Source organism: Protopterus annectens, chromosome 3.part1 (assembly GCF_019279795.1).
Source record: "Protopterus annectens isolate FY-2018-M chromosome 3.part1, PAN1.0, whole genome shotgun sequence".
Taxonomy (NCBI): domain Eukaryota; kingdom Metazoa; phylum Chordata; order Ceratodontiformes; family Protopteridae; genus Protopterus; species Protopterus annectens.
The window spans coordinates 82,123,721-82,149,350 of NC_056732.1; the positions used below are offsets into that span (position 1 = coordinate 82,123,721).

A 25,630-nucleotide genomic window follows, 5' to 3' on the forward strand; every position below is an offset into this window, starting at 1 on the left:
GATTACTGGTCCAGTGGTGGGTCATCGCAATAAGCATCTCAAATATTATGTGCTATAGTATTCACTTTAGACATTATTTTCAGTAACAATGTGAAACTGTACATGACAACACAAAGAAGCAAAAACACTGGAAGCACTAAAGAAATATGGTTATAAGCAAAAATGATTATACCTGCTGGCCATTGAATATGACCACCACTTTTGGGTCTATGAAGACTTTGCCTTCTCCTATAAATTTTGAGATAATTCCTGAGTTCATTTTGGGAAGACCCTCAGCCTTATAAATCCTAATACAAATAGATGCCCAAGGTCTTTCTGCTGGAATTCCTTTTGGCAGCATTAAGTTCCTAAAGAAATATGGAGTCAAGTTAAAAGTCATATTTTGTAAAATTCAGACAGCAAGATGCAATGACACACTGACTGCAATTGGATAATGACAACTCCTTGGTATATTTACTAACAGCTAAGTTGAGTTTCATGTAGATATGACAAATGTTCTTCCTTATTCATAACTGGAACCATGTACTATATTTTTTTCTAATAATACTAAAACACGTTTCCATGATCATCTTCAAAAAATAATTTTGATAACACTATACAGTCTTTTTAGCTAGTAATGTTAAAACAGACATTCAGAAGATTAGCTTTATTTGACAGATGTGAAGCATCTTCAAAGTTATTTTTTTAACTTAGCATATGATTCAAAGAATGAGGGGTGTTACTTCTGTATCTTTTTCAAGGTAGTTTTAAACTGGTATTCTGCTACTTAGTTGGTGTTCAGATTATGGGGACCAGCTACTCAGAGGAACATCTAATGTTCTAACACCCTATGGAAGCCAAAGAGTTTTACTAGAAATGGATTTGTCCGAATGTAATTAGGTAATATTGAAGATGGGGAAAGTAGAAGAAACAACACCAGAAAGAGTGCCAGTGAAATAATGAGCTTCGGACGAGTGGCAGATAAAACTGCTAAAATGGGAAAGGTCACTGTAATTTTATCTTTTAACTGCTTCTTCACTAGGACCAAAATATGACCATGATATAAATAACAATCTGAAAACGTGCCACTCTTACATAATGCAAATAAGTATCTGTACATGAAAATATAATTGTCCCAAAGCCATCATTTCATTTGTTTCTGTCAATCAATTTTAAATGAATTTATTTAAGAGCTCTTTAAACCATACTTAAATATTAAATTACTTATTTTTATGAAAGAGACATTGAGGAGGCAATGCTTTTAATTGTAAGCCTGTCTCAAAGGCAGCCGGATGTAATTAGTGAGTAAATGATTTATTTCCACACTGGAGAAAATGCTGCTTTACAATAGCAGTTTATTTCTCTGTTAAATGTGTTTCTATTTTTTTTTTGTTGTTGTTGCAGTTCCAGGTTGAGCATCAAGCCTCCCTCCCTCTGTTCACTTGAGCCATTTGCTCATTTGGAAGTGAGGTTTGTGGGTTTGGGCCGGTAGTGAGTGATACTATCATCTATATGTGGGAATGGAGTTTTATTGGGTTGCCCTCACTTCCTGGATATGCAGGCTTCCATCCATGAAACCCACATGGATGTGTATTGAAATACTGCAAGGGACTGCCAGACTTCTGTAATGACACCTCCCGAATTCTGATCCTTCCACGTGTTTACCTGGCAGCAATTTTCCCATGCTCTCTGGGTCCACTACGGACAACACTCTGCAACAACTCACAACCAAACTGTCTCCCCTCCCTAAAGAAGGGTGAACAGGCATCAGCCATTTTATTCCTCTCCTGCTCCACACCAGTCAGAGCAGGTGCCCAAGATGCTGATCAGACTTGGATTACTTGGGTTGCAGACAGGGCTCTGGACCTCTGTGCCAGTGGAGCTGGTGTTTCTCTGCTAAGATGGTCTAAAAGAGGCAGTGTACATATACACATATATCTATATCTATTGTTATCATGTATCAATATATCTGATGTTCTGTAGTCTCCAAATAAATGAAGTAAATCTATGTCTGCTGCAATAATCATGTAATCATTCTGGTTTAGGTCAATGCAGCAAGGACATGGATGAGTGAAAACTATACAACTGTTCCCTATAATTAACCTAAAATACTGAAAGGACCCAGGCGTATAGTTATATTCAGTCAGTGCTTTACAAAGTGTTCTCTACTGGAGAAAAAAATATTTTTCCATAATAGTCCAAATCTGGGATTAAAAAAATCAAGCGTGGGAGATACTTTCCATGAAAATTATTAACATACTAAGCACAGAGATCTAAAATGGATCTCCATCTAATCAATATTGATAGTTATGAATTTCTGAAATATTTTGATAATGTGACAAAATGCTTCTGTCCATAAGTAAAGTTTGTTATAAAGAATTATGCATATGGTGCCAACAACTATGCATGTCTAATGCATATGATTCTTTGCCATTGTTACTGAAAAACACATTATGATTATCATAAACATTTGTGCCACACGGAGAAGAGATTGTACACAGCAAAAGCACATACCAAAGCCATCTGTGATTCAAAAAGACTGCTTCACAGAGAGGTAAGACTGTGTATTCAGTAATATCCCATTGTGTAGCCACAGTACTCTGTGTACAGAGCAGACATACAAATGACGCCCCTTCACAGATGGATCAAAAGTCAGAAACACAAAGACAACTGTGCATAACAGGCCTTAGTTTCCAGCTCCCATATTTTGTGGGATTAGAACCATATACTAACAATTGGCAGTGTACTTCTAACTAGACCAATCCTCCTTTTCTGTTGATCAGTAGCTCAGCAAGAATATCAGTGCAAAATGCAAAATAGTAGCAGAAAAACACAGTTTTGTTTGGTAGGAAAAATCCCAGTTGCAGAGGCTCCTGTGGTGTTGTAACACTTGTTACCACAATCACTGTTCTCTTTACTCACAGTAAACATACTGCAACATTCCATCCAGTAGGAGATAGACACTATGTAGATCTATTTCAATGACATATGCAGAGATAAAGAAAAGTACATATGCATGCCTATGAGCTGCAGACTTTATTTCTCAGTCTTAGACATGCATACATACCATTGAAATGCCTTGATGTTTGTCTTCTGCTGCAGAGCAGCAGGTACACATCTAGTGCACATAATGTTACAGTAATAAACTGCACCGTGGTACTTATTGTAGGAAGTATCTAGTGTGCACTTTACTACTGTGCTCCTCCTGCTGTGGGATTTTGCATGCTGTGTGTACTTGTACAGAATGTTATGTGCTAGAGAGCAGAAGCAGTCAATGTATACTATAACTGGCTATTTTTAAAAAAGAAGGTAAAAAGACTAATTGTCTGTTACCTTATATTGTACTCTGTGGATTTGTTTACTCCTATACCTTCTCCTTTAGTTGTGTTCTGTTTCATTATTAACTGAAATGTTAACAATTTAGCTCATGGCAAAAGCTACAGGTTACATTCCTTACAAACTTTATAATAACATAAACCAGACATTCAGGTGTGGCAGCCGCTGATGCTGAGTTTGTTGAGTGAAAGTTGATTGTGCGGTTTCCTGATTAGTTTGTAGCCCTTGCTGTTTATAAAACTTGTTTTCCTGATTCTGTATAAGCCCAGTGTTTATTCTAAGCTGCTCTATGCACAGCGGTAGTCAGCAATGCCCTGTATAGACACACATGCTAGCTATCAAGTTAAAATTTATCTTAGAATAACTATCTCTTCAAGCTTCCCCAGTCACTCTGCTGCTCTAGGAGCATTTGAGCTGTGCAGAGAGCAGCATCACCTTGTTAGATACTTGCAGTTCACACTGAGTATAACAGCCATTCTTCACCCGTGTGCTATGATTCCAGTCCAGTTAAATCTCCCCACTCTTCTCCCTGATTAAACCCAAAATAAAAAAACTGAAACCATGGATAGGAACTTTCCTTCTATCTCTGTGGCCAGCCGGGTGGACATGGGCATCCTGAAGCAATGTAGCAATTGTCTCATGTATGCTGACAACCACTTAATCCAGAAACAAACAAACACAGTGTGTGAGAGAAGTAGTTACATTATGAAAATTGAGACATGACTCTCACATACTGCAAATCAAATGACAGGTTGTCATCGTAAGCACATCATTTCTCTCACTAAATAAGGTCTCGACACATAAACCCACATATGTGGAGGTAATCACAAGTAACTTACTCAGATGCCTTCTGTACACTGCTCTCAGAAACCACATGCAAACAAAACCTATTCAACACCAACCACTACACATAAAAATACACATCACAGTGTCTCCACAAGCAAGCCCCTAAGGTGAAACACCACACATTCAAACATCTTGGTCATACAGAACTCTATAGTGAGACATGTGGATGCCCCTTCACTAGGTTAGATAAAGAAAGGGTTACAGTCAGTTGCCTATCAGGGGCCAAGATTTGCCAGATCATGCAGGGACTCAGGTCACTCAACCACAACATGTGGGAGTGAATGACTTGAGATGTACCACCCTGGATTATAGGAAGATAGAAAATGATTATTCTCTCTGAATACGTGTCACAGGCTACTATGAGCCTCACCTTGAGCATCATTCTACCCTCATGAAGAATGATACCACAATGCAAATAGAAAATGATTGACTTCAATAATCGGCTTAGCTACTGGTGTCATTCCAAGGGGATCCAGTATTTGTCAGCCTGGGACATCATGATAAACAGACCATGCTGCTTTGCCAGAGATGGTCTGCACCTGTCACCATTAGGCTTTCAAATACTGGCCAAGGCATTAGCCACCCCCATAGTGCCTTTTTTAGGCAGTGCCAAATCAACAGACCTAGCAATGTAACAAATTATTTTAATGCCAAGCTGAAGGCACTACTGCTTAGTGCTAAAAGCCTTAAAAAGAAACTGTACTCCCTGGAAGCTCTCCTTACCCTGGAGAATGCTGACATCTGTGCAGTTACAGAGATGTAGTTCAAGGTTGTGGAAACACCCCAGCAGTGCAAAGCTACAATGCCTATCACATATTCAGACCACCCTCTGAAAAGACAAAAACAAAAGGAGGAGGTGTTTGCATTTACATAAAAAGCAATCACACCTCTAGATTGGTCTAGCAGCATGACTCACTTGAGCTACTCATTGTCTAGCCGACCATAGGCAAAATCCCCATCCATATCATTGTTAGCTACAGGTCCCCAACCATGAGCTATGGAAACCACTCGGCATACCTGAAGTTACTAGAGTCACTTACTATTCAGCCCAATACACTACCCATGGGTGATTTTAACTACCCGTCCATAAACTGGAAAACATATATGACCACTGACATATAGGCTCAAAGATTCCTGGACTTTCTCAATGCAAATACTCTGAACCAGCTGGTCTGCACTCCCATTAGGGGCTCAAATATCCTTGACATAGTACTAACAAACACGTGGGAGAGTTGCATCCCCCCAGGTAATGTCCTCATTAGTAAGATCAGATCATAATTCGGCCCCCTTTGAAATAAATGAAACCATAGTACCCCATCAAACCCTAAACCCTAAAGAATTTTTCCAAGGCAAATTACCTCCTATTAAGTGATAGCATAAATAATTTAAAGCTCCCCTACCCCTGAAAACAAAGAGGCTTATGCAGAAGAATACACAATTGCCCTGTATATCCACTTAAACAACTGCATAGAAATGTCAGTACCTGATTAATCTAAACCCAGGTCTAGCAGGAAAAACAAGCCATGCAGGTGGACCCCTGGCATAAATAGACTATACAAAAGAGGGAAGAGACTCCTGTCTAGTAGTAAGTGGGAGGGAGCACAACAGAGAAAAAATCCCTGATGGAATCCCAGGGTACCTATTAAATAGCTTGAAACATGACCTAGCAGACCCATTCAGATCTTTATTTCACCACAGTCTCCAAACAGGCATTGTTCCAGTAGAGTGGAGGGCAGCAACAGTCATCCCTCTGCACAAGGGGAGACCATCAACTGACCCAGGAAATTACCGACTCATAAGTCTCACTAGCCTCATATGCAAGGCTATGGAAAATATAATCACGGACCTCATTAATAATGTCATAGGAAATCTCCAGTCTCTAGACCTAACCCAGTTTGACTTTGTCAAAGGACTTCTTTGAGAAGTTCACAAAGGCCATGGATGAGGGCAAGACAGTGCATACTGCCTACCTTGACCTGGATCAAGGCATTTGACACAATACCACTCTCAAGTATTATAGATAAACTCACACAATTGGGCATAAACCTCTACATCACAAGATGGATAGCCAAATGGCTTATGGATAGGGCACATGTTGTTAGAGTGGGGGAATCCACATCCAGCAAGGTCAGTCACCAGTGGAGTACCACAGGGCTTAGTGCTGGGCCACCTCCTGTTTGGAATATACTTCTCAGATATCAAGGTAAATGTAGATGGCCTTTGGTAGACCAAGTTTGCTGATGACTGCAAGTTGGGGAGGTAATCATTGACTCCCCAAATGATGTTGATATCCTACAGCAAGGTCTGATGCAGATTAATGATAGGTGTCAAAGCTATGGTCTCAAACTAAATGTGAAATAGTGCATTATAACACCCTTTAGGAAATCAAATACCTCTGCAAACTATAACATTGATAACACCCCCCCCCCCAAAGATTGGACTCAGTAATGAGAGATCTGGGTACTCTGATAGATAGAAATCTAAACTTTGACCACCAGGTATCCCCAGTGGCAAGGAAATCCTTCTATGTGGCTCTGCTTATAAATAAGGGCATGGCATCCAGATCTAAGGATGCCATAGTACCACTGTACTCAGCCTTCATCAGACCAACACTCAAGTACAATGCACCATTTGCCATGTACCTTGACAGGTACATGCAACAGTTGGACCATTGTCAGAGGTTTCTCACCAAAAAATACAGGGTATAACCAATATGTCATATATGGATCAATTAAAAGCCCTATCACTGGTCTGACCTTCAAGGCAGTCTCTGATCCAGCCCTGATAGAAATGTTGCATATTTGCAAAACTAACTGTGAGAAGGTTACTGGCTCCAAAGATCTAAATCTGATCTCTGACATAAATAGATCATGCTACAGATGCAGATATGTGTAATAGAGATTACCACTCCTCTGGAATAGGACTCCTATTCACATGAAGCAGAGTTTTTCCCTGACCACATTCAAGCACATTCTGGGCCAATACATGGAAATTGCAGATTCACTCCTGGGATGGTGTCCACATCCCTTACGGACAGAGGCAGTCTGTGAAAATAGTCAAAACTCCGCTTGGTGACCTTTGTTATCTTTCCCCTAGGGATAGAAAATTGGGTAAAATCTGGGTAAAACTGACTAGGCTTGTAAGGGCTCTTGAGCCACTAGCCTAGTAATCTCCGATGAACCTATCATTAAAGGACTGCCATCAGATGTACTGCAACATATTGTGTCAGTATCAAGGACAAGTAGTAGTCAGACTGCACTGCATTTATACTGAGTACTTTGTTTCACAACCAAATTGTAATACTGGTATTGCTTCAGTGTGGAGAATCCTTGTGCCCAATATTTAGTTTCTAGTTCAATCTGGAACATTCCATATGTAAAAAGAATTGAGGGATCTGTAGTCTTAATAAACCTAATTAACACTATATAATTTGTAAAACTAAACTGATCAATACATTACATCTTCCATTGCCAAACATGCTTTCAAAATTGAAACAGATCCCTGGCGGCTGGTTTCAGGTAATAGTCCACATGTTGACAAACATCTGCTGTATTTTTTATGTCTAATTCATGTCTTAGCTTTGCATAGAAGGTTGTTCCAAATATCTTTCTACAGATTAGACTAATGACTGGTTTATAACTATAAAGGTCTGTTTGGATGCCGTTGTCTTTAGAAATGGAGCTACTGCTGCTCCATAGCAGTCACTTGGAATCCAGGTTTCTGTAGCAGTTTTACTTCATTTTTGACTATAATTCCATAACCTTATGTCAATAGGTTTTTCAGTTAATTGTTGTTTTACCATCTCTCCTTGATTGCTTGTTTATTTTTATGGTGCTAAAAATAAATAGACTTCTGATATTATTTTAAATATGTCTGATTTATTTTTGCAGCAGACGCTTTGTTAACATATTGTGCAAATCTTGCAATACTGTAAACAGTATTACATCTATTACTATATAGCTTAGCAATATTAGAAAAATTATTTTCAATCATATTCTGTACATCTATTATTTCACATTTTGTTGAACATTCTTTTATTATCTTTAGCATCTAGAACTAGGTTCTTTTCTCTTTTGCATGTTGCTGTCAAGTTTTCTTTTTCTTCATGATTTTACATATACATGCAGCTGCAATATTTGACTTCATTTTCATCTTTTTTGAATACTCCTGATGTTTTTCTAACAGTTTGCTTTTTTCTTTTCTTTTTCATTTTAATTACTGTTTTTAGTACATGGAAAATCATGATTGCATTGCAAATTTTGGAAAGACAGCCTCTTTAAGCATATTTCTAATGTATGGGTGGTGCTTAGCAAAGCTTTGATAAGCATCTTGCACTGCCAAGATTTAGCCACATACTAGCACCAGGGGTGGCTCGTGCTATAGGACTGCAGCCCTCCCACCTAGAAACAAAAAGAAAACAGACTGTAAAACATAAAATTAAAGAAAACAAACATTTATTTTCACGAGTCCTGGAACTAACTCCGTGCATGCGCGGATGCACTCAGACACACAGATGCTCAGGAATTTGTGCAAACTCAGACTGCCTAAGGCATTTCTGCCCCGCAGATGCCCAGGAATCTGTGCAGTGATGACCGCACAGAACAGAGGAGCTCCAGACAGCTTCATCAGCAGACAGGACCAATCAGGAGAGAGGTGAGGTGAGTTTTAAGCTCTTGCGGGGGATTATGTTCATCGTGGGCTTGGGACTTGATTTTTGAGCGGGCTACTGGCTGCTTCATGGAGGGACTTGGATTTCGAGTGGGCTACTGGCTGCTGCATGGAGGGTGGACTTGAATTGTACTGCTGCTTCATAGATTCGGGTCTGGACACATTTAAACAAATGTGTGTGTGTGTGTGAAATGCCCCAGTTGCTATATACTGGTGGCTAGAGCAAACTCATGGTGGTGTGGTAGGGAATACCTCAGGCTTGAACCCTGTACCTTGTATGCAGGTGTTAAGGGCCTGAATTCACTATCCACCACCATTTGTAAAAAAATATGCAGATTTTTGCCCCATATTTTATCTGTTCTATTCCTCATAATATCTGTGGTTTCTAAATGTTTAAATGCTTGATATTTGATGCCTCATTGTTGCCTCACAGCTGCAAGTTCTTAGGTTTGATTCTTGGCTTGGGTGCCTTATGTGTGGGGTCTGCATCTTCTCCCTGTGTTTGTGTGGGTTTGCTTTTGTGTCCTCCCATGTTACAAAGACATGTCTGCATTATTTCGTCCTGGGCCTCTGCTGAAAATTGTTTTTTTGTTCCAAGTCAGGCTGTCCTGGTTAACAAATGTTAAATAAAATTGACAGGTATTTGAATTTCAGACTTCAGGTTTCTGAATGTTTAATTCCATATGTATTTGATGGTGCAGTGGTAGCATTGTTGCTTCACAACTATAGGATTTCTAGTTTGATTCTTGGCTGGGGTGCCTTCTGTGTGGAGTCTGCATCTCCTCCCTGTGTTTGTGTGGATTTGCTCTGGTGTCCTGCCATTTTACAAAGATGTGTCTGCAGTATTTCTCCCTGGCATCTGCTGAAAATTGTTTTTGTTCCATCAGAAGTAAAATTGAGAGGCATTTGAATTTCAGACTTCATGTTCTGCAGAAAATACATAGTAACACAACCTTTTATTCTAGCAATTTTCTAAGTTTATAAGATGAATATTTGAAATTTGTCCCTATTTTTGGGACTGTATTCCCCCATTATTGGCTCCGTCCAGGTTTTTTGTGCTAAGGTTGACAGCTATGGCAAGAACTGAATTCACTGAATATGTTTGAGGGCTGTATTCCCTCATTACTGGGTTTGTCCAGGTGTTTTGTACTAAGAGGTTGACAGCTATGGTGAGAACTGAATTCACTAAATGATAGCCATTTAAGTTTCAGTCTTCCTCTCTTTGACAAAGCAGCTGATATGGCATAGTGGTATGTTGCTCTGACTGTTTTGTACAGGGACCTTGGCAGTAAAATGTATGGTGGTAACACAGCATTTTTCTTTCACAAAGCAGATGATTTGGCGTAGCGGTATGTTGCTCTGACTGTTTTGCACAAGGGCCTTGGCAGTAAAATGCATGGTGGTAAAACAGCATTTTATTCTAGCAACTTTCCAAGAATATACAAGCAATGTTTAATGTGTCCCTGGTTTGGGGGCTTTTGACCCCCCCCAATAAATTTTGGCTTTTTCCAGATTTCTTGTGCTGCGAAGTTGAGATGCAGTTGAGTATTGAGTAGATTTTACAAGGAGCTGAGAGCTGCAGGGGAAGAGAAGTTTAGTGCTGCTTATGCTACATCTGCTTGCATTGTTAATAGCACAACAGGTTGTGTACTTGCTTTTGATGCAGAAGGCTGGTTGTTCTACTCCCACAAGGGGTGGATGCTGCCGTACTGACAATGTCTTCCTTGGCGAAGATACTATGAGCCTGTTATCAGTTTGCCATTCATTTCCTATTGCAATATTACTAGCTTATAATTTTTTAATGTAATATAGGCAATTTATTCCTCAGGGGCAACAGACACTTTATTTTTCGATGAAACCATGAAATATAAAGGTGTTTGCTAGCAAAAACCTCTTCATTAGTTACAGATTTCTTTAATGTGGAATTATTTAGATGACTTTTACTTCTTCAGAGATTGTGCATATTTATTGATAATGGTAGACTGTAGAATTGTGCATATTTACTGATAATGGTGGACTGTAGAAATTTGAGTAGACTTTTATGATGGAAATGTTCTGAACTGGGCAGTTTTGTCATTATGGGTGCATGCATTTTGTTTCATTCTTTACTGGAAAAATGTTCTTAATTGGGCAGTTTTGTCATTATTGGTGCATGCATTTTGTTTCATTGTTTAATAAATTTAAAACGCCCTCTAACAACTCTACTGTATTGTACAAGGAATATAATTTAGTACAATCAGGAAGGTGTATCAAAGAGCACATGTATGTTTCATATGCAAGGGGCATATGATTTGAAAACAGCCCAGAATTAATCTTTATCTGCCACTGGCAAAATGTATTTTCTTTGAATGTGGGTTTCAATGCTGTTTCAATGAATGTGAGTTTCAAGGGCAGAGAAGTTTTAATGCTAAGTCTGTTTTCATTGTGAGACTGCATTGCTTTGTTTAGCAGATGACTTAGTGTTTGTGCTGTAAAATGCAAAATAAAACTTTCAAATGAAGTCCAAATCATCATAGAAGTAAAGCAGTATGCACATTAGTGTTTATGGTAAATGGAGTGAAATAGCCAAGTAATGGATCATTGGAATGGCTGCAGGGGGGAGGCTCCATTCGACCATGATTTTGTGAGGGGGAAGGGCGGCAAACTCAGACAGCCCCAGCTGAACTATACCTCCCAACTGTCCAGATTTTCAAAGAATGAATAGAGTTTTGCTTCTTATTTTTGGTTTGTTCCTCATAAAATGTGTGGTTTTCTGGTAAATCATTTAGGAATTAAGTCACTAAATAATGACACACTGAGTTTCAGACTTCATAACCTTCAGAAAAATGCATGCTAAAGTAAGACCTGTTATTCTGTTAACTGTCTCAGGCTATAGGTTCACAGGTTCATAGGTTCATACTAGGCTATCTGCCCTAGGGCATTTATAAGCCTAGCCAGAATGTGTTTGGCTTTCGCCACCCATTTTAAATTTATTTTGCTATGCCCTTTTTCGAGGTTAGTATACTGTGTCTCTGTCTAACAGTGACACAGAAGTGATACCTGGGGTAAACCTACGATCTCCCATCCACTCATCAAGATTCCTCTTGAAGAGAGTCAATGAGGGACTCTGCCTAACCTGGACTGGGATTTTATTCCAGAGTGAAGGGAGCCTCTGGGTTATGAATATGTCCCTCCAGCATGTCCTATTTATTTCAGTGCTGAGGTTCAAGTCTCTCGAGTGCGTAGCTCGATGGGATTTGGATTTTCTGAGGTGCAGCATGTTCATTAATTCCGGGTTTGACATGGCTTTATACGTCAGGCACAGATCGCCTCTGAACAGGCGGCATGCCACTGAGTAGAGCTGGAGTTTCTTTAACCGAGCAGCATATGGCATCTGTTTGAGCCCTTTGATCCTCTTGGTGAGGTACTTTTGGGGTCTTTCCAGTTGCTGCAGGTGTCTGGTAAGGTACATCCCAAAAGGGGCATTGTACTCAATTATGGGCCTAATGAGGGATGAGTAAAGAGGCACGATGACCTCTCCTGATCTAGATGTAAATCCCTTCATGATTAGGTGGGCTATAAAAAATGTTTTTCTTACCACTTTGGCCACATGGTTGTCAAATGAGAGATTGCTATCAACTTAGGTCCCCAGGTCCCTAATTACTTCTTCTGTACTTAATGGATTACCACATATGTGGTAATTTGTGGGCACTTTGTTTTTGCCAAAGGGGATGACTATACACTTTTTGGCATTTAGCTTGAGGCCATGGCTCTGGCACCAGTTGTCTGTTTCTATGAGGCCCTTTTGGAGAATGCTTGTGTCGGCTGGAGAGTCGATTATGGCGCCCAGTTTGCAGTCATCTGCGAACTTGGTCAGCCACAGTCCTTCCGTGTTGGCCTGTACCTCCGAGAAATATATACCGAAAAAGAGAGGTCCCAGGACTGAGCCTTGTGGGACACCACTTGTAACTGGTTTGGAGTCTGACATGGCTCCAGCAATTCTAACCATGTGGGTTCTGTCCTTGAGTCAGTTTGCAATCCATCTAGTGACATAGGGATTTATATTTAAGCTGGTGAGCTTATCTATAATGCCCGAGTGGGGTATTGTATCGAAGGCTTTTGCGAGGTCCAGGTAGGCTGTGTGGACCATCTTCCCCTTGTCAATGGCCTTGGTGACTGTTTCAAAGAAATCAACCAGGTTTAAGAGGCAGGATCTGCCCTTAACAAAGCCGAACTGGGTAGGATCCAGTGTCTGTAGGTTCCCCAATATCTTTATTTATGAGGTCCATGATGATCCTTTCCATAGCTTTGCAGACCAAGCTAGTCAGGCTTATGGGGCGATAGTTTCCAGGATCCGTTGAGGCACCACCTTTATGGAGAGGGACCAGTGTTGCTCTACGCCACTCTTTGGGCACATATCCTGTAGTAAGGCTGAGATTGAACAGTAATTTTATGTTTGGGTTTAGCTCTTCTTGGAGTTCATGTAGGACACAGCCCGGGATACAGTCTGGTACCATTGATGCTGTGTTTTTTGCTTTGGAGAGGGCAGCTCTTACCTGAGCATCTGAGATGTCAGGGGGGCAGCATTCTGCCGGGATAGATATTTGCCCTTTTGGTGGGGGGGGGGGGAGTTTGCGCTGAACCTGTCAACTAGGATGTTGGCAATGTCTGTGGGTTCAGTGTATTTTTTGTCATTTTGGACTAATTCTGAGCATATCTGGGAATTACCACCCAGGTTCCTAACATAACTAAAGAAAGCCTTGTGATTATCCTTAGTGTCCTGTGCAATTTTTCTCTCGAAGCTGGCCTTAGACAATTTTATGAGTGCCCGTAGTTTTTTGCTAATACTGATTAGTGATGCCTTCCCTTTTTGGGATTTTGCTCTATCATTTAGTAGCTTCCTCCTTCTATTGTATAGTTTGTTTATGGCTGGGGTCCACCAGACAGGACGTCTGCCTTTGGAGGATTGGGTCTTGGTTTTATTTGGGATCGCATGATCCATGCATTCCTGAAGGTGTTCATAGAATGCGTTTATAAAGGATTCTGAGGTCTGGGCCGTATTTTCCACAGGCCCTTGGGCTTTGAAGGATTCCACCTCGGTTTTGAGGAGTGTGAAATTTGCTTTAGAGAAGTTTTTCACTGTGGTTTTCTGGGCAGGGGGTGGGGTCGGGATGTGAATATCCAGTGAGATTAGTTTATGGTCTGATCTTACCAGTGAGGGATACACTTCTGGTCTGGAGCATAGAGTCCCCATGTTGGTGATGATCAGGTCCAGTATGTTTTCCCCTCTTGTGGGAGTGGTAACAAGTTGTTCCATAGCATTTGAGTTTATAAATTCTAGGAACCTTTGGGCTAGGGTGTTGGAGCTAGAGTAATGCTCCCAGTCTATGTTTGGGTAGTTGAAGTCGCCCAATATAATGGTGTTTGGAGAGACCTTCATATTTTCCAGTGTTCTCAGAAAGGCTGAGTGGGGTTCCTGGGTTTGGGAGGGTGGTCTGTAGCAGGCTATAAACTGGAAGGCAGTTTTACCCACTGTTAGTTGCACATGGATAGTCTCTGATGCTTCGTGCTTTGCCACCAACCTGGAGGTGTGGGTATCTTTGATGAATATCGATACTCCCCCTCCTTTTGTGGTTCAGTCCAAGTTTTGGGGCCGAAAAGCATGGTATGAGGTATAACCTGGTAGTGCTGGGGTGCTCTTGGGAGCCCTGAACCAGGTTTCTGTTACTGCAGAGATATCGATGTTCTTCATGCTAAGGAGAGTTTCAAGTGCGTGCATCTTGAGATTTAGACTTCTGGTGTTGAGTAGCATTACTCTTAGTTTCTTATCCCTTGTGATACCTATGGAGGTGGGTTTGTCTTTTGAGCCTTGCCTAAAAAAAGGCACTATGGGGGTAACAAGAGCCTTTGCCAATATCTGAAAGCCCAGGGGTTACAGGTGCAAGCCGTCCCTAGCGAAGCATCGTGGCTTGTCGAGCATATCATCCCAAGCTGACAGGCATTGGATCCCCTTTGAATGACACCAGAACTTAAGCCAATTGTTGAAATTGATCATCTTGTCTTCATATTGTGGCATCATTCTTGGTGAGGGTAAGATGCTACTCAAGGTCAGGGTCATACCGGCCTGGGCTACATGCTCAGAGAGCTCCTTTATGTCTCTTTTCATGTAGTCCAGGGAGGTGCCTCAGGTCATTCACACCAGCATGGACAATGACTGAGTCATATTTGCACTTGCCTTGGAGTGACCTGAGTGCTTGTGTTATGTGGCGGATCCTAGCACCCGACAGGCTGCTCACCGTGACCCTCTCCTTGTTCAGCCTGGTGAACGGGACGTCAGTGTGCCTGACGATAGAGTCACCTATTACAAGTGTATCAGGTGTGTTGTTTAGTCTTAAGGGCTGTGACTGTTCGGCACACTGGCTTTGTGAGATATGTGTTGCACGTGTTTTGTTTTGGGGTAGCGGTTGCTTGGGTGTCTGCTTTGGAGGTCTCTGCTGCTTAGGCAGATCTTTCTTTAGAGCATCCGAGTATGTTTTTGTGTGATTATGTGTTTGGTTTGCTGTCGTGGTAGGTCTATGTGAGACTGGAATTGTAGTGAGTGTGGTTTCCTTCTCCTCCTGACTGGTTATGCCAGTACTGAGTTGAGAGAGCTTAGCCTCCAGTTTGGCTATATGGTTGCATCTCTCACATGTGTTGGAATTTGTTGGGAGGAGGAGAGGGTTGTCTGTGTAAATTTGTTGGGAGGAGGAGAGGGTTGTCTGTGTAGAAGAGCAATTTTTAGTACTGTTTATATGTTTCCCCAATATATTTGGCCTTGTCCAGATTTATTGCATTAACAGGTTGAGAGGTGCATGCAAATAAATTGCTTTATAGAATTAGGCATAGCCAAACCTCTCAACTGTCTCTGATTTTGGCTCAAAATGTTGCTCTTCCCCCTAATAATCCCTCCGCAAAATAGCAATTTTGGAAGAAAACATGGAGGGTTTACAATTAAGACAAAACTGTAATAATAAGAGTTATAGATTACTTTTATTTCAGAAATGCATGTAGATTATTTTAGTTTGTCAGCTGCTCAAGTTAGCAGTACTAATATTAAAGTGTCCCTTCTTTGACAGGTTCCTAGCTGTATCGTGTGGCTATTTTATATTTTTGCATCACGGTTTTGGTCCATTTTTCATAAAGTTGTGTTTTTTTGGCATATTAGTGACAAATCATTAAAGACTGAAGTTAGAAAATAATGACAGACATTTCAGTTTCAGATTTCATACCCTTCAGAAAATTCATACTAATGCAAGACCTATTCTATTATCTTTCTAAGTTTATAAGAGCAATATTTAAAAATTGTTCTTATTTTTGGGCCTTTGTCCCACTTCTGTGTATGGCTTTGTCCAGATTTCTTGCTCTGAGGTTGAGAGGTATGACAAATGTGTCAAGGCCATCACAGTCAGCCAGAGACATTTCAAATTGTGACATACTTGTTGCACCCCACTCCCCCATGTATTGACTCTGGATGTGTCCAAGCAAGGCAAGGAGTAGTTATACAGTGTAAATATGCAGAATATCCCCCCATCCAAGGTAGACACAAGTACTACAGTGGCTTTTCATCTGTCCTTGATTTTTCAGAATGGTCTGGTTTGTCATATTTTGTACTGCTGAGTTATGCTTATTACTCAAAGTGCCTGTTGCTCTGTGTTTAAGTAGCAATGCTTTAATGACCATCAGGTAAGCTTGTCTGAGATCATAAGATGCAAGTAAGCTTTAATAAGCATACTGTTAAAGAATTGCCAACATTGAAAGCCTTTATGTTGTTGCCATGCAGAGAATACTTAATTAGATAATGTATAAGCCTTGGGTATTGAAATTCATAAGACAGCATTTGTAATAAAGGACAGGATTACATTATTTTAAGAAGCTCATTACACTTGTTGGAGACTTACAGTCATCTCTGCAGGCTTTACCCGTAAACTAAACAGAATGTCAATCATGTGTGGTCCATAACCTGTACAGTAATCCTTTAAGCAATGTATCTTGAGCTTGTTTCTTGTTTGCTTTTCATTTTTTACTTTGATTATGTTTTCCCCATGAAACAAGTAGATAGTTGTCAGGCAGCAGGTCTCTTTTGGATAAGAAACAGTTTTACAAGTGGGGGCATCACAGAGATTTCTCCTTTCAGCATGTTACTTGGTACTTTAATAAAGCTGAATATAAATTATAATTAGAACTGCAGTGCAAGGAGAAGTGGTTTGAGTTAAGTGCTGCTTGTTTTTCTTATACTTGATTTTGACTGATATTCCAGTAAGGTATTTAAAAAGTAATTTATTTTTTCATGCCTCACAACCTTTTTGTTTCAATCTAGATATTAAGTAAGCTGTCATGCAGCCAATGCATTGAAATATTTTTATTCTTCTACACTTCATTTTGTCTTGATTGGACTCTCATAATGACGGTTTGGCACCCAGGGCAGCGTATTTAATTAAAGTTAGTTTTTGTGGTTTTGAGCATAGCTCCTCCCGTTTCTAGTTGGCTGCATCCCTTCCTGTTCACCCCACCCGTTCAGCTGTCTCCTGCAGCCCCCCTTTGATTTGAAGTCACCAGCCGCCACTGGATTTAATACTTGTTCTAAATGTTTTTTTATCATGCACACTAACCCTAGTCCCTAATCAGGCTTTGTTGTTTTTAAAGACCTGCAGGCTGTGCTATTCTCTCTGTCTTTAGGAATACATTTGCAGAAATTACCGCTGACACACAGCATATAGCAATTATCTATAATATAGATCATAAATCAAGTAAACAGATTTATAAAGATGCTGTAGTTTAAACTTTCTCTTGGTAGTAGTGCAGATGTGCTGTCTACATGTTTATAAGAAGAAAGACAGTTTAATTTTTTTTCTAGGTTCTTTTTGCCCACATATCTGCCATCTATCAATCCAACCCTAATAAACTTAAGTCCATTCATTCTGTTAAACTGGGGGTTCCCCTGAACTGTGGGAGTTAAAATCATTCAAAGGAGCCATCATGTAGGCAGTCATGAAGGTTGTTTGTGATCCTCACTGGCATTCTAGCTATAAGGATATTTTGTGATGGCCCTTAAATTCCAACCCTGGGCAGAAGGTCATGTAATCTATGTCATCACAGATACCAACAATGCCTTCCAAGTGCAGGTAGATTCTTTCACGTGCCTCTGATGAAGAATACTACGTATTGGATGTTTGATAATTTGCGTGCCTGGCCCCTGGCTACATATTTGCATCTCTGCCCCTTCACCAAGGGTACAGGGTATCAAACAACCACTAGTACCCCACATTTCTTCCAGAGCAGGTATGCCCATTTATTTATTACTTTGTTAAAAAGAGTAGAATTCTAATCTACTCTGACTATTTTAGGTTTTTCTGTGGTGACCAAAAAAGCAGACCAAAACCATGGTGACAATATAAGATAACATAGGTACGTACTGTTTACAAATGCTGAATTTGTTTGAAAGCACCTAGAGAAATATTATACAGTGGTAGTTAGTCAATAGATATTTACTGCCAGCTCTGAAAGTACTAGAGTTGTTAAGTGAATGCTGGTTACATTGACCATAGTCAGGGATTTAGCTTTCAACCCCACCAGGGGTAGATATAGGATATTTAACTTTTAATCCAACTCCTATCCAAATCACTAACTTTTCATAGATAACAATCTGTGCCAAAGTAAATGCATCCTTTGAGAAACAGAATCAAGTTGGAATATGCAAGTGGATGCTACTGTGCCATGCGAGATGGGATTAAACTGCTATTCTGTGGCAGGGAAGAAAGGAATTGCTAGTATTTAGGATAATATTATACTGTAATAAAGGAAGAAGAAAGACTGGGAAGGGGGCATTTTCGATTTTTGTGTACTAATCTGAGGAAAGTATAATAAGAATGTTAACCAGAAAAAAACTTTTCAGATCATAGCCTTCTCAAAATGATTTCCACATAGAATAAAGCTCCAATTTTTAGTGGCATGATACATATCCCTAGTTAAGGCATTGCCTACTGCATTGTTTTTTGTTTTTGAAAGATTGTCTGTGATATTTTCTTCCCTTTCTTTACCAAAAATGCACTCACAATGAAATGCATATAATCATAATCATAATACAAGTTTGGCTGCTGTAGTATTGCTTTATTTTTCGTCTAAATCCTTTCTCAATTTACTCACATTAACATATTCTGTTATGTGAAATCTAATTGCTGCAATTATCAATGTCTTTGACATTTCAGAATTTTTTACATTTTAATAAAGAACTATGCATTTCAAATGACACTCTCCGGGATTCAGAAAGCTCTGCATGGTGTGCAGGAATAGTGCAAGAGCTGCTGCACGCAATATGGCCAATGAGCAATCAAGGAATGAGTTCCCGGGATGTGCACGAGAGCTCTTACACTAGTCCTGCATGGACACAGCTCTTGTATGCTAATTACCCCATTTGCTGGTGAAAACCATGCAAATGAGGTGAATCAGCAATCCAGGAAGCAGGCAGGGATCTGTGCAGGAATAGTGTAACCTGCAGAAATGTATTCGGCTACTAACTGAATACAATTCTGCAAATTACAAAACAGAGGCATGGCAGCTCCATAGAAAGCATGTATTCAATGTAGTAGGCATGCCAATGGCCAAATATATGGCCACTGACATGGGAAATAGTTGCAAAATTATAAAAAAAATAACTTTTATTTTTTTGGCTGATTTCGGCCGTTTAAGCGTAGGGCAGCGGTGCGCAAACAGGTTTAGCCAAAAAATAATGAAAAAAGTTGGAAATAAGCTTTTAAACCAAAATCAGCATTATGCCATTATAGTTAATGGCATGCATTAGACAACAATACCATGGAATAGTGGTTGCTAAGGAGGAAGATTGAGTGTCAGTTTTGTAACCATGCATTAGCAGTCAGTTTTATGCAATTGAGGGGATTGATACTGAAACACAGATTTCCCCTCAGTGTTAGCTTGCACCCAACCGTGTAGGTGAAGCAGCACAATGGTATACGCATAAGAGGTAGATAACCTCATAAGGGAGGGGTGTCATGTATGCTGTAAGCTTATAGAAGCTCTGTGGCCTGTGTGTGCCCTTAGCTAAGCACAGCTAAGGAAGAGGGATGTGTCTGAGGCTGCCTAGCACTGTTTACATTGCCTAAACAGGTGTGCGTGCCACGCACCAGGTTTTAAACCAAAAAAAAAAAAACACAGGAAATAGCAGCTCTGTTCACATCTGAGCACTGGGTATTTGTGGCGCGCCTCAAGGCTTAAACAGGAAGGCAATGGGAAGGGAAAACAGCAGTAGGAAGGCAATCAAGTAGAACTAGCATAGCTAGCAGGTGAAATGTATCAGAATCAGCCAATTACACAAGCAGCAGCCCAGCGCACTATTATAAACTATGCAAACACCTTTCACTCTGTTTTTTTCCCACAACCTCTACACCACCGGTGTACACAGATGGGGATATTTTACCTGACAAAACTAACAAAATTATAGGGGCTGCTGTCAATCTCATACATCAATATGTGGAAGAGGCTGAGAGTGGTGAGAATGAGAATGCTGACGACCAACCCATAGTCAGGAGAAGGAGAAGAGTTTACAGACTTAGGGTAACCTACTAGGGGCTACATGAGCTGGAGATAGTGGAGTGCTATAGGGTGGACAGGGACCTCCTACAGCAAATTGTTGAGCTGTGCCGGCCATGCCTCACACACAGAACCAACAGAGGGGAACCCATCCCAGTGGATACCAAGGTATGTGTAGGCTTAAGAATACTAGCCACAGGTACCTTCCAAAGGCCAACTGGGGATATCATGGGGATCTCACAGGCATCAGCATCCAGGGTACTTCACTAGCTCCTGGATGCCATGTCAGCACATGCCAGTGAGCACATATATTTCCTTAACACCCGTGAGGTGTTGACCAGCAATATGCATCTCTTCCACCAAATATCAGAATACCCTGAGGTAGTGGGTGCTATAGATTACATGCACATACACATCAAAACACCACCTGGTGTGCAGGGTAGGGTCTACATAAACTGCAAGGGCTTCCCCTCCATCAACTGCCAGGTCATGTGCAATGCCCAGGGCATTATCATGAATGTGTGTGCTGGCAGCCCTGGAAGTTATCACAACTCCCACATCTGGCATATGACACAGCTGTACCAAAGATTTGCCAGTGGGGACATCCCATATGGCCAACGAGTGGGAGATGCTGGTTATGCACTGGAGCCGTGGTTGATGACACCCATCAGAAATGCACACACACCTGAACAAGAACTCCATAATGAGGCACACGCACAAACCAGAACCATAACAGAGCGTGTGTTTTTGTGTGCTCAAGTCATGGTTCCAGTGCCTGGACATATCCGGTGGAGTCTTGCAGTACTCTCCAGCTACATGTACACACATTTTCATTGTATGTGCCATGCTACACAATATGATCCTGTGGAAACAGCTGCAGCAAGAACAGCATGGGGCAGGGCCACACAGCCCCCCACCATTGCCAAGGCACAGAGTGACTCGGAGGAGGAACAACCTGAGCCTGTCCATGTAGGCAGAACGAGGCATACCCAGTATGCCTAGGCTTTGACAAAGAGGCAACACATAGCACATACACCGACATGGTAGGAACCCAGGAAATGACACCTCTCTCTGACTTGCACATACAGTAAAAGGGATGCCAAACATGACACTACCTGTGCTTTACCATGTATAGGGAGTATACTATGAGCATCCGACATAGTCAGCCCTACAGCACCATCCTCAATACTGGCACAGCCACAGGGTAAGTCACTATTCCTATCAACTGCTGAATGGAGTAGTATATTCTGCTAGTTGTATCTATGGTATGGCTGTGAGCATGCAAGGGAATTGGGTGGCTGAATGGGATGGCAACAGATAGAGGACACCTATATGGGCAGCATGAAATCCATAGCAAATACTGGTGTCAACAAAGTAGGCAGTACTAGACAAGGTGACAAATTCCACTGCAGTACATGTGGTGGCCCAAATGTGTGTCCATAGGACATACACATGCATGCCAGTGAGGTTCACATGCCCAACAACAACCTCAGCCAGCAGGACAGGTGTAGATGACCATAAAGAAAGGCTGTGCTAAGGCCTCCGATTGATGGTGATGGAGAACAGCCCCCCTCCAGACCTACACAGACAGACTACAACAGGTCAGGCAGTTGTATGTTAGTTTTGAAGGGTAAGAAGTTTAAAACTGAAATGTAGTTCAATAAAACCTAAGATCTGTACTCTACTGATATGCCTCTAGTCTGCATGATAGGTCAGAATACAAAACGAAATGGAAGCCAACAGAGTACCTGAAATACCAGTACAGTCATAGCAAATGTTTACAGTCGTCCGGTGTGCCACCCCCCCCCCCCACACACACACACACAATCCTATGTAAAAATGCAGTAACATGTACATGTGGGTTTAATAACAGTGGAGCACAGATTACCTGAGCTGGCCCAATTTACAGGCTAGATTGTTGCATGTGTACAATATGCAGGGGTCTGTGTGTTAGGTTGTTGTGTGTGCTATATTGTCTGGAAGTGGTCTGCATGTAGTCATAGAGGGTTGTGTCTCGATGGCCTATGGCCAGTACTGTCGATGACAGGGCCATGTTCTGATAACTGCAGTGCCAACCACAATGCATCCCAGCAAGACCCAGTTCAGCAGTCATCCATACTCACTGTTCAGATGTCAATATCTGTCACCATCTGAAAGATGGACATGCCATGAATGTGGGCCCAGACATACACATTGTACACAGGTGGAAGTACCCTAGACAGAGTACACAAAATGTAACTGTGAACTGCACGCACCTTTGGAATTGTACATACAAGTTAGCAGCACATTAGTTGTCTGTGTAGTATGGAATACTGATGTAGTCTGGCCAATGACTGGCAGACCACAAAAGGCACAGTTATGAAGTAATGAGAGACTGCTTATGTCCCGCACAATGCAGCATAAGGGGAATGTCCCGATATATCTGTGAGTCAGCTGCAAGAAGCTTCCATATCACACATGCACTCAGCTCACCCCACCATCAGCCACAGGTTTATCACAGGTCATATCCCTGCTGTTGGGATTGAGTACAATATGACCCCCACTTCCATATGGGAATATCCACAGAATACAGCATGCCGAAGAAGTGTCCCATGCAGGTGTGTCCCTAGCTGTAAGCAGCACCCTGCCAGCATCCAAAACAATGGATTAATATGGACAGGATCTACTGCCATTAACACCTTGCACACTTACCCTGTCACCCTAGGGGAATCCAGTGGCTCAAAGCCTGGGACTGTAGGAGTGACAGAATGCACTGGCCTGCTACAGATGGCCTGCATTACTACGAAATGCCCTACAGTCCTCTGTCAAAGCCCTGTGCCTCAGGCGTACTGCCAATGTAGGTTATCTCATGAGGTTCCCAACTAACAGCATAACACAGTCCACAGAACACAAATGGAAGGCAATGTTGACAAATCCCAGTAGCATGCCCACCATGTCCTACTGCATGAGCTGTGGACCAACCCCTAAATACCGCTGGGCTGAAGGTACAACTATAGGGATACTTCTCAGATATCGCTTGCATAATGTTAGGAAGAGGATAGACTAACAAAGTGGGGGGGGGGTGTAAAAGCATGGATACCATGGAGTGTGTGAAGTCTGAAACTCTGATGTGTGCCCATACTACCCCTGCCTGCAAACCCAGTAATGGGTGGTTACAAACCTGCTTGTAAACCACAGTGTGAAGAGGAACTGACCAGATATATGAGGTCTGCCTCTGTGTAACCTGGGTGAATCTGTACAGCTGAGAGGTATGGCCACAGCAGGATATGGCCATTCTGTTATATCGATAGATGTACAAGCAGGAGGTCCTCTGCCACCACGGTAACAAGGTGCTGGACCATTTACACAGACCCATCAGCAAGTGTCTGCAGCGACCCCTTTAGAATGGCATGAGTGTGCAAGAATATGTAGGCTGCAGACCACAATACTGGACACAGCTTCATTCAGTTTGTATTTCCCAAGAAATAACTGTGAGCAAATAATATAGCTGTCAGTAGTTGATGACATAATACATCACAATGTAAAACAATACATATGTCTGAATATCTCTACTAACACCAACCATGTAACACAAGCAGCACAGACACAATAGTTACAGTATCCCACTATATTTCACCCATTGTAACTCCCTATTGTCAACCTATCTACAGATATCCTGCAGAAACATATTGCTAGCTGTAGATGTAGAACACAAACTCCTGCACAGGAGTACAACCTACCTGGAATGGATTCACACACTCAATACAGAAGGTCATACTGGGCATGCTCCTACACCTAGAGAAATGAAGCCCATGTCTGACAACAACAATGGACTACTTCAGAACAAAAGACCATCCAGAGTAAAAGTGTAGCTGTAAAACAACCAATAATCCAAGAACAAAGCAGCTAACACCAATGTAAAACAGAAAACACTTTTAATAGCAGCAAAGCTTTCGGATATCAAGTATCCTTCCTCGGTGCTTAATAACATTCACCACAGAAACGTAGTTTAAATGCATACATCAATTAATTAATTAAATCACACAGCCAATCAAATAATTACATCAATCAGTCCTCAAAGAATCCTTAAAAATATAATATAATATACAATAAATAATATCTAAGAAAACTCATTTGAAATCTATAAAGAATTTACAGTTAAAAGATTAAAATAAGACCAAAAAGTTTACTGAACCATTACATTAAACAGCCTTTTGTTTTAATTTTAAAACAGGTTTAAAAGAAACCATTTGATTTAAATATGGCAAGTGCACAGCTTGTAAATGTAAAATCCTTTGAAATTCCAAATTTTCCAACTGTATGTCATAACTTCTATGACCCTGAACTTAAAACTATGAGTTAAATTCTCTTGAACATGTTTAGCTAGGGAATTAGTTAATATTTGTGGGGAAGAGAGAGACAGACAGTGACAAAGAGATTTCCATCATGAGGCTTATCCCACCCACCACACATCCAATTGGCCAATATCACATGATGTGCCAATGTCAATCACTGTAGACATTTGCTTTTGGTAGCCCTCAGCCCTATAGTGTCTGTGGTGCTTGTGATAACTGTGTAACATGATAGTACAAATCAGTATTCATCTAGCATTTGTATACCAAGTCCTGTCAAAAGTAAAGTTGTGTGTGACTGAGTGTTGTGTGTGTGGTTCCAGAGGAATGGTTTATGGCCCATTCACACACACTGCACTTCCCATTACCCATGTTAGTACTCATGCTGATGTCAGTCACCTTGCAATAACCCTCTGGTCAAGTCTCTGCCCCATAAGTTCTGTAGCGTGTGCAATAACTGCATAATGTTATAGTGTAGCATACTAGTTAGGTAGGAGTTTTAATCTCAGATACGGCAACTGTGAAACTTTGTCTGTGTATGTGTGTGTGTGTGTGTGTGTGTGTGTGTGTGTGTGTGTGTGTGTGTAGATTAATGATTTTGAGGCCATTCACAGTCACTACACCTCCCATTGCCCTAGTTTAGCAAGCCTGCTTATGTCAGTCACCTTGAAATACCCCTTTGGACAAAGGCCTACCTGTAAGCTCTGTGTCGCATGCAATAACTGTGCAATGACATACTGTAACATACTAGTTAGGTAGGAGTTCTAATCCCACAGATGGCAACTATGAAACTCTGTATGTGTGGAGAGTAATGATTTTGAGGCCGTTCCCAGTCACTACACCTCCCATTGCCCTACTTTAGCAAGCCTGCTGATGTCAGTCACCTTGAAATACCCCTTTGGATAATG

At 41.2% G+C, this 25,630-nt stretch overlaps 1 protein-coding gene across 1 annotated transcript in view; it reads right to left on the reverse strand.

Annotated features, from left to right (window-relative positions):
• The window catches only part of LOC122797635 (fer-1-like protein 4), a 1,984,889-nt gene that overhangs the window by 1,801,637 nt on the left and 157,622 nt on the right, over nucleotides 1-25,630 (reverse strand). The window contains exon 5 of the mRNA XM_044066179.1: nucleotides 173-347. Coding sequence (XP_043922114.1) covers nucleotides 173-347 — 175 coding nt within the window. The remainder of the gene's footprint in view (nucleotides 1-172; nucleotides 348-25,630) is intronic.